This window comes from Sceloporus occidentalis, unplaced genomic scaffold, assembly GCF_023333645.1.
Source record: "Sceloporus occidentalis isolate IW3139 unplaced genomic scaffold, rSceOcc1.0.p SCAF_4, whole genome shotgun sequence".
Classification (NCBI taxonomy): Eukaryota; Metazoa; Chordata; class Lepidosauria; order Squamata; family Phrynosomatidae; genus Sceloporus; species Sceloporus occidentalis.
In genome coordinates, this window is record NW_028316984.1 from 161,382,305 (window position 1) to 161,393,085 (window position 10,781).

General features: G+C 46.6%; 1 protein-coding gene across 1 annotated transcript; it reads right to left on the reverse strand.

Annotated features, from left to right (window-relative positions):
- Positions 1-2,507: 2,507 nt before the first annotated feature.
- Positions 2,508-10,543, reverse strand: FOXA1 (forkhead box A1). Its single transcript, XM_089522138.1, has 2 exons — positions 10,361-10,543; positions 2,508-4,372 (listed from the first exon to the last, which is right to left on the reverse strand). The coding sequence occupies exons 1-2, from the start codon at positions 10,430-10,432 to the stop codon at positions 3,086-3,088; spliced, it is 1,359 nt and encodes a 452-aa protein (XP_089378264.1). The 5' UTR covers positions 10,433-10,543; the 3' UTR covers positions 2,508-3,085.
- Positions 10,544-10,781: the final 238 nt, after the last annotated feature.

Sequence of the window (10,781 nt, forward strand, 5' to 3'; positions counted from 1 at the left end):
ACCAGATCATTAAAAAATATTATTTATTATTTATTTACGGCGTTTATACCCCGCCTTTCGGCCCTAAAGGCTCTCAGAGCGGCTTACAATTATTCTTACTATTTTTAAAATATATAAATTAAAATTCTATATGGAAGCAACTATATAATAATAATAATAATACCGGAAAAAGTCACTCATTGATAATGTTTGATTTATTTAAAGAAAAACAAAACAAAAACATACTTCACGGCTTATGTCGGCAATTATCCTTTTCTTTTAAAAAAAATCAAAACGTTTTCTCAATTACAATCACATTTATTATAAAATTAAGATTTTTTCCCTTTTCTTTAAAACGGTGTATCATTTTAAAACCGTCATTGAGAGCACTTTCAAGCTGGAAAGGAAGAAAATATATATATATATATTTATATATAAACCGTGCAAATAAATTAAGAACATGGTGACAGCCAACGAGGAGAAGTAACAAGAGAAGGAAACGTAAAAAGGGGAGGAAGAGGAGGAAGAAACCCGTTTGGCTAGGCGAGAACATGGTGTAAAAACTGTGGAAAGTGCATTAACACTGGATGGACGTGCTAACCACGGCGATAGTTCACCGGCCACTCGGAATTCGGTGCATCCACACTGCGGACATAACCCGGCTTGACTCCACTTTAACTGCCATGGCTCAGTGCTAGGGAATTCTGGGAATGGGAGTGTGTCAAAAAACACAATCCAGTTTGAGACCGCTTTAAACTGCCCTGGCTCAATGCGGGAGAATCCTTAGAACTGTAGTTTTCTGTATGCGGGGCCGTAACAAATAAAATAAAAGGATTACAGTTTCGTGAGACATTTGGCCTTCTCTACCAGAGAGCTCTGGTGCCGCAACAAGCTACATTTCCCAGAATTCCATAGCACTCAGCCAGGGCAGTTAAAGCGGTATCAACCCGGGGTTATTTCTGCAGTGATGATGCACGTAAGCACCTCCGCTCCGGTGCCACAACAAACTCCAGAATTGCATAATATTCAGCCATAGCAGTTAAAGCGCTGTCAAACCGGGTTATGTCTGCGGTGTGGATGAGGGCTGGGCAATCATGATTGGGAATTTCAATTGATCTGATTGAAAGTGAAAGAGGGGTGGGGAAATCCCCCAAAAAATCTGGTCGGAGAAGGGCATGGGAAGAAGGTTTGGACAATATTAAACGTCGTCATGAACAGTTATATAGTTCTGGATCGCACGCATGAGGGAAAAAAAGGCTTTGGGGATTATTAAATAACCGGGTCATCCATCCAGGAGATTCCCTGTCAAGGGAGGCTCCTCAGTAACAGCTTGGGCAATAATAATAACAATAACAATAATCATAATCATAATAACAACAACAACACGCCTTCAACTGGCTGTGACCTGTGTGACTCTGTATCCCAGGCAATTTCGGAACCAGGCGCAAAATATGCGCAAGTCTCATAGTAAAAACTCGGATCGCCGCCTCCACTGTCACTTTACACTTTACACGGCGGGAGCCTTCAGGATCTGGCCCACTGTCCTTGTGCTTTTGGCTGTGAGAGATTGAGAGAGAGACCGATACCTCTCAAGGGAGCAAAAATGTGTGGGTGGCTCCTGGGAGAGAGAAATGCTTTGACCTTTGATTTCAGCAACGCCGGCAAGGCCGGGTTTTGGAAGTCTTGTATTTTATATTTATTAAAACTGCCCGTGTTTCGCTCTTTCTTCTGACCATGATGGCTCTCAAAAGCTTCCTCGCTTTTAAATTTAATTTCTAGACTTTCTAGAGAAATTTCTAGAGAAATCGGAGGTAACAAGTTTCAGGAGCAGTTTGCAGGCGGGAAGTCCTCTGAGTTACACCGATCTCAGCAAGCTTGCTTTCTCCAAAACACACTACAGAAATCTTCCAGTTTGAGACCACTTTGACTGCCCTGGCTCAACGTTAGGGACTTCTGCGAACTGTGGTTTTGTGCAACAGAGACACAATAAACTACAATTCTCAGCATTTCCTAGCACTGAGCCAGGGCAGTAAAAGTGGTCTCGAAATGGATGACTCCTGCAGCAATCCTGAGAAAACCTTGATCAAGGACCCAGGCAAAACCACCGCAAAGCCAGAAACCTCCTACTCTCACCAGATTACAAGAGGCGGAAAGCCACCAATAAATAAATCACCTTGTGAAAAAAAAAAACAACTCTTTCTCTCTCCCTTCTCTCTCAAGTAGTTAAGGAGAAGGGGATCTATATTTGTTTAGTGCGCGATTTCAAGCCATTTCTGACTTATGGAGACCCTAAGGCGACCCTATCCTTTCCTCGGCAAGAGTTGCCCAGAGGAAGTTTGCCCTGGCCTTCTTCTTCCCCTGAGGCTGAGAGAGTGCGACTTAACCAAAGCCCCCCCCCTCCTCATTGAGTTTCACGGCTGAGCTGGGAATCCAATCCTGTGCTCTCTAGACCCCAACACTCAACCCACTATCCACACTAGCTCTCTGGGTTTATGCATATGTATATAAACACACATACACATACATACTGTGTGTGTGTGTGTGGTTGGAGGGGACTGAGGTCCAAAACATACTGCAGAAATAATCCAGTTTGACACCACCTTAACTGTCCTGGGCTCACTGCTAGGGAATTCTGAGAACTGTACTTTTGTGCGACAATTTCGCCTTCTCTGTCAGAGTGCCCCAATCAATGACCATCCCCAGGTATTATTCTGGTATCTTTATCATAGACCAGCACAACACTTCCCAGAATTCTGTAGGGCAGTGCAAGCGCTTTCAAACTGGCTTCTTTCTGCAGTGTGGCGACTGGACCGAAGGAACTGTTCAGGCCAAACTTGAGAAAGAACAATGCATTGGGATACAGGGATTACAAAACACCAACAATCAGAATCAAGTAACAGTCCTTTCTTGTCCGCCCCCCCCCCCCGACTTTTTATGTTTTCGGTGCAAAGGGGGGGCAGTCAGTCTGTAGAGAGATCTATGGGGAGAAAAATTAATATATATATATATTTGGAGGGGGGGAAGAGAGAGGCCAGGCGGGGGGGTGGCCGGGGGGGGGGGTAGATCCACTGAGCTGGTGGTGCCCTCCTCCTTCTCCCTCGGCCAGCTAGGAGGTGTTGAGGACGGGTCTGGCATACACACCTTGGTAGTAGGAGGGCTCCAGGGCCGAGGGCTCGATGGCCCCCCGGCCGCCCATGGAGGCGCCGCTGAGGGGCAAACCGCCGGGCAAACCGGGCCCATAGGAGGAGTACTGCAGCGCCTGCTCGTAAGCCTTGAAGTCCAGCTTGTGCTGCTGCTGTTCCGAGGAGGACATGAGGTTGTTGATGGAGAAGGGGTGGTTGAAGGAGTAGTGGGACGGGTCGCCTTTGAGGTGGAGCTGGGACTCGTGGGGGAGCAGGCCGTGGCCCGGGTGGCCCAAGGAGGCCAAGGAAGGCCCAGTGGGCACCGAGGAAGAGGAGGAGGAGGAAGAAGCAGCAGCAGCAGCCACAGCAGCAGCCACAGAAGAAGGCTTCATCTCAGAGTGGTCCAGGGCTTGGGGGCTGCTTGAAGCCGGGTTGGCCTCCATGTGTCCTCCTTTGCCTTGGCCTCCTCGGTGCAAAGGGGAAGGGTTCCCTGGCTCTTTCCTGCCCTCGTTGCCTTGGCCACTTTTGGGTCCTCCACCATTTCCCCCTCCTCCTCCTCCTCCTCCTCCTGGCTGCTTGTCGCACTTGAAGCGCTTCTGTCGGCGGAGGTAGCATCCGTTCTCGAACATGTTGCCGGAGTCCGGGTGCAAGGTCCAGTAGGATCCCTTGCCGGGCTTGTCCGGGGAGCGGGCCACTTTGACGAAGCAGTCGTTGAAGGAGAGCGAGTGTCGGATGGAGTTCTGCCAGCGCTGCTGGTTCTGGCGGTAGTAAGGGAAGAGGTCCATGATCCACTGGTAGATCTCGCTCAGGGTCAGCATCTTGCTGGGCGCCTGCTGGATGGCCATGGTGATCAGGGAGATGTAGGAGTAGGGCGGCTTGGCGTGAGGGTAGCTCCGCTTGAAGCTCTTCCCGTCCCGGGAGCCCCGGCTCAGGTTGGAGGGCGCGTACCCCATGGGGCTCATGCAGGGACCCATGGCCCCGTAGGCCCCCAAGCCGTTCAAGGAGGCCTGGGCGCCCCCCATGGCGTTCATGCCCCCCGGGCTCAAGGCCGAACCCATAGCCGACATGCTGTTCATGGCGGCGGCGGCCCCCGTTCCCCCTCCGGGGCTCAAGCCGGCCCCCAAGCTGGGGTTGGCGTAGGACATGTTGAAGGAACCCGATGTCATGTTGCCACTGCTGGTGGTCATGGCGTTCACGCTCATGTAGGTGTTCATGGAGTTCATGGAGCCCAGGCCCGGGTTCATGTTGCTCACCGGCACCGACGCGTAGGCCTAAGGAGGAGGAGGAGGAGGGGGAGACACGGGTTAGAGTCATACAACCATAAGGTTGGAAGAGATCCCCAAGGGCAACCCAGTCCAACCCCTTTCTGTCATGCAAGAACTCACAATCAAAGCACACACACCCAGAGATGGGCATCCAGCCTCTGTTTAAAGACCTCCAAAGAAGGAGACTCCACCACATTCTGAGAGAGTGTGTTCTACTGTCTAACAGCTCTTATTGTCAGGAAGTGCTTCCTAATGCTGAGTTGGAATCTCTTTTCCTCTACTTTGAATCCATTGCTCTGGGTCCTAGTCTCTGGAGCAGCAGAAAACAAGCTTGCTCCGTCCGTCCTTAATATGACACCCTTTCAAATACTTTAAAAGGGCTATCCGTCGTATCACCTCTTAACCGTCTCTTCTCCAAGCTGAACATAGCCAGCTTCCTAAGTGTCTCCTAGGTTAGAGTGAGAGAAAGAGAGAAGAGATCGAAACCTAACCCCTCACTCACCCGAGATACACAAGATCGCACCCCCTAAGAGCTCACCTCACCCGACTCGTCCTTACTGGATCCTTTCACAGTCCCCTGCCTCCACACCATAAAGTTCTCTAAGGTTCAAAACATACTGCAGAAATAATCCAGCTTGAGACCGCTTTAATCGCCCTGGCTCAGTGCTAGAGACTCCTGGGAACTGTAGTTTGCTGTGGCACCAGAGCTCTCTGACAGAGAAAGCTCAATGTCTCACAAAACTACCGTTCCCAGAATTCCCTAGCATTGAGCCAGGGCAGTTAAAGCGATCTGGATTATTTCTGCAGTGTGTTTTGGACCCAAAAAAGCCTACCCTTCTTATTGTTAGGTTTTAATTTGTATGCCACCTTTCAGGGACCCAAGGCGTCTGGCAGATACATTTTAAAAAATTCCAATAAAATTCAAAACCATTAAAACCATTTACAACCATATAAAATCACATAAAAAATATACAAAAGTGAAAAATGTACCTAAACCCCACCTGCTCCATAAAAAGCACTCTGATATCAATTATATCATATGATATTAATTATATATTAATTATATTACAAGCTAAGATATTTTGTGGCACCTTTGAGACGAACTGAAACAGTTTGACAATACTTTATTTCAGTTCGTCTCAAAGGTGCTGCAAGATCTCTTTGCACACCGCTGGGCCCATAACCTTATACCCTCCTGATAGCGTAAAATTCGGTGAAAGAAGGAGGGTACAGGTGTTGAGGATTGGCCTAAACTCCCTAAAGAACCAGATCCTGTCTGATCTTGGAAGCTAAACAGTGTCAGCCCTGGTTAGTACTTATAGGGGAGACAGGTGATGTAGGGTACCTTTCAGAGGAAAGAACTGGCAAAAAATCCACCTCTGAGTATTGCTTGCCCATGTAAATCCGATGAAATTCATGGGGTCACCCTAAATCCACAGGCGATTTGAAGGCTACTCACAATCACACACCTCTCCCAAGAGCCCTAATTTATAAGGTTAAAAAGTTCCCATCTCAGTATCCAGATTTCTTCCTAAAGAAGCTGTTTGATTTCTTGAAACCGGGCTAGAGATTTTTGCGCCATGAGCCTACTTTACTCAAACCCACCCAGGGAAATGCATGAGCCTTGATCCCAAGGGAGGAATGCAAGAACTGTGGAGTGATGCTTTTGTAAAAATAAATAAATAAAATGCAGTGGAGAAATTAAAACAAGAGTCTTGAGTAAGAGATCTGAACTGAGACGATACTGAGATGGGGACTTTTTGTTCTTTCTTATAATTTAGGGATTTAGGGAGAGGTGTGTGATTGTGAGTGGCCTTTGCCAAAGGATCCCCATAGATTGGAGAAGGGGGGAAAGATGAACATATAAGCAGACCCCACGCGGGAAAAGAAGCCACCAAAAGGAAGACGCAGAGATGCACGACATTCCCATAATCTTCCCCCCAAACTGTTTCAAAACGCTGGCAACGGGACTTGGATCTCTAACTCTATATAGACTAGAGGATCCCCATTGCCGCTGGTTTGGAACACAGCTCTGTTGTTGAACGACAAAAATAAATGAATTAAAAATAAATAAAACCCAAGGAAAAGGCAAATGAAGAGGATAGGCAGATAGACTCCCTCAAAACTAATTAGTATTTTTAAGGAAAGGGAAGATCGTTGCTGCAAGAGGGCCAACTCCATCCTGAGCCAGAACTCAAGAAAAGAAAATCTCCACCCTCCAAGACTGCAGAAATAATCGGTTTTGAGCCCACTTTAACTGCCCTGGCTCAAGGCTATGGAATTCTGGGAATCGTAGTTGGTTGTGGCACCCACAACCCACCACAGCTCCCAGAATCCCATAGCCTTGAGCCAGGGCAGTTAAAGTGGGACCAACGCGGCTGCGGCTATATTTTTCTGCGGTGCGGATGCAATCGCGGCCTAAGCCACCAAGACACTTTCTTCCAGAACAGCAGCATCTATTTTTATTTTTTGTCCCGAAACAAAACAAACTGAAGGTTATGAACTGAAGGAGAAGAAAGAAGGCCTTTGCATCCTTTTTCTTGTTATAAATTCCAGCCTGACCCACTTGGCCAACTAGGAAAGGCCCATCGAAACTCCACTAAACCTTTTCAGCCGTCTAAAAGCTAGATTCGGGAGGGTTGCCCACCCCAAGCAGACCCAAGTCAGAGGCCAGACTAGGAGGGAGTAAGCCTTGAAACATCTGACATTCATTTTGCACAATATCCAATGACTATATATATATATTCCATATTTGGTTGGGTTTGGAAGGATCTGTATGAAAGAGCATTTCTTTTGCTTCCTTATTTGGTTTTTGCAAGGTAGAAAACGTCTAGGCCAGAAGCTTCAGTCGATTAAAAACTGCAGGGCTCTAAGAGCGAAAATATCCACACTTTGCGGGTGATATTTGGCATTTCTATGAGAGAGCTCCATGGAAATGTTGGCATACAGAGAGACCTAAGCATCGCGAACGACAGGCAGATCGCTTACAGATTGTAGTCAACAAATCCTGGCCTGCGAAGTGCCCCTAAACGGATGGAGAAAAATCCTATCTATATAAACACATCCATCCGTTTCCACGCCTGTCTTATTGGTGTTTTATTTAAACATAGATCTGTTGTTGTTGTTGCTGCTGCTGCTGCTGCTGCTGTGTGCCTTCAAGTCGTGTCCGACTTATGGAGACCCTATCATGGGTTTTTCCTTGGCAAGATTAGTTCCAGAGGAGGTTTTATTATTGTGTTAATACTTGTAGGCATATATTACACACACACACACACACACACACACACACACACACACATTATGAAATCATAATAATATATATTGTGAATATTGGATCATAATATATATTAATATTTTATGGATATGGGATCATAATATATATGTGTGTGTGTATGTGAATATGATCTCATAATAACATATATTATGACTATGGGATCATTATATATGTGTGTGTGTATATATATATATGAATATGATTTCATAATAATATATATTATGAATTTGGGGACATAATATATATGTGTGTGTGTCTGTGTGAATATGATCTCATAATAATATATATTATGAATATGGGATAATTTGTATATATATATATATATATATGATCTCATAATACTATGAATAGGGGAACATAATATATGTGTGTGTGTGTGAATATAATTTCATAATAATAATATATATATATGAGATCTATCTATCTATGAATATGGTCTCATAATAACCTATTTTATGAATATGGGATCTTGATATATATGTGTGTGTGCATGTGAATATATCATAATAATATATATTATGAATATGGGATCTATCTACCTATCTATATATATATGATATCATAATAATGGCCCTCGGATTCTTCTATGATTCTATGAATTCAATGATTCTATTCACATATATGGATATATTCCATGATTCTATGATATCATATTCATATGTATGCGTATGAGAATGACACACACACACACAGAAAAACACATTTCAAAGTGAAATGTTCAGTGCTGAGAGTCAGGAGTGGCTGGGGCTGAGCGGATGGCTGCCTTGGGCTTGCAAAGGACAAATCCCACCTTGCTCCCGGAGGGTCTTTTTTGGTTTTTCCTTCCGACGGGGAGGAGGAGGCCGAGAAGAGACATACATTCCCCTCTAAAACCTCTTCTTTGCCTCCTGTCGACCCTGGAGGGCTAAACCAGGAGCAAGGCCACCTACACAACGCACCTCTATCTTGACTGCGTTTGCAGGAGCCCCGGACCTTAAGTAAGTACTGCCAAGCAATCTATTAATTGGTATATTTTTTGGAAAGCAATTCCTAGCTAATGTCCTTTTCCTCCTCCCCAGCTCCCCATCCTCGCAGTTTCCTTCCTATCATCTGCTTTCCGTCCTTTCCAGGTTTTGCTCAAACTCCCTTCGAAGGGCTGAAGATCTTCCTATTCTTTACTTGGTGTTTTTCTGTTCTCTTTCGGCCTCCTCTCCTTTCACTATTCAGTAATAACCAACCCATTCATCCCTCCTCTGCTTCTTTTTTTATTCTGTATTTTTAAAAAAGAAAACCTGCTCCTCCGCCCGTCATTATTGTTCCTTTGGCCGCCTTTGATCCTTTTCTTTCTACTCTTTGGAGCATATTGTATAAAATGAGGAAGGGAAGGAAGGGGCAATGAATGGACGAGGCGCAGAGCCTGGGCTTCCTGCTGCCCTGAGTCAGATCCTATTCTCAGCAGCGCCACACAGCGGCCTCTGGGGAAACGGCACCCCTTTCATTTGTACTCGTTTCTCCTCCTTTCCCACGTTTGCTTATATGGCAAGGTACACGCACAACACACAACACACAACACACAACACACAACGCACATAATGCACTACCTTTTTTGGCCCTGGGGTGCACCAAAATACCACAAGGAAAGGGAGGGGGCAGGAAAGCCAACCACAACCCCACAGCCTTCCCCCAAGGCAAGAGGCTGGGGTGCAGTGGGAGTTGTGGTTGTTTCTCCCCACAAACACAAACCCAGGGGCACCTAAGTTTCATGAACACCCCAGGCCTCTCCCCAAAAGGAGTTCAACCCCCTCCCCCCCCCCCAGTTCCACTGATTTCTGCCCCCTCCTTCCCACGCCTGACCCATTTTCCGTGGGACCATCGGGAAAGGAGGAAGTGCAGGGGCTTTGAAATCTATCTATTGCAAAAAGCAGGAGAGCGCCTTGCAATAGATAGATCGATAGGTTGCAATAGAATAGAGAGTCAATCTGTATTGCAAGGCACTATCCTGCTATTATGTTCATATATATATATATATATATATGCAAGTCACTATTCTGCTTTTATCTTACAATATATGTGTGTGTGTGTGTGTGTGGCAATATATTTTATTGCAATGCACTGTCCTGCTTTTACGTTGCTTTTATATTGCAATATATATTGCAATGCACTATCCTGATTTTATGTTGCAATATATATATATATACATTGCCACGCACAATCCTGCTTTGATATACAATATATTGCCACGCACTACCTTGCTTTCGTATTCCAGTATATCCTGCCATGCACTACCCTCCTTTGATATACACTATCTATTGCCACACACTCTCTGCTTTCATATTGGGATACATATGGCCATGCGCTATCCTGCTTTTATATACAATCTATACTGTCATGTACTACCCTCCTTTTATATACAATATATATTGCTATAGGCTATCCTGCTTTTTATGTACAACACATATTGCCATGCACTTCGCTTTTATATTGCGATACATATATATGGCCATGCATTACCCTTCCTTTTATATTGCAACCCCTATTGCCATGCGCTATCTCGCTTTCATATTGCCATGCACCACGCTGCTTTTATGTGCAAGATCTATTGCCACGCAGGATCCTGTTTTCGTATTGCGAGACATATCCCCATGCCTTATCCTGCTTTGATAGACAATCTCTATGGCCATGCGCTCCATCCTGCCCCGCACTGCCCTGATTTTGCTCTCCTTCCCCTCGGCCGGACTCACCTCCTGGCTCTCTCCGTAGTAGTGGCTCCAGTCGTTCGTGTCGTGCCCTTCCATCTTCACCGTCCCTAACATCCTGGAGCCCAGGCGCCGCGGGGAAGCATCCAGACCCTGCTGGCCGCCGGAGGGAGCGGGAGGAGGAGGAGGAGGAAGAGGGGCAGGAAGGGAAGGGAAAGCCCTGGGCTGGAGCCTAGCAGAGAAGAAGGGCAGCCCTCCGGGAGGAAGAGGAGGAGGAGGAGGAGGAGGAGGAAGGCAGGCTCAGGCCCCCCGCCCGCCCGCCCGCCCCCCGGAGTCCCAGAGCCAGGCCGGCGGAGGGAGGGAGCCAGCCAGCCAGAGAGCGGTGCGTGGCGCCCAGCCACTTGAGAAAGGCAGGAGGAAGTGCTGGAGGCGGCGGCGGCGGCGGGGCGGACACCGGAGTCCGGCC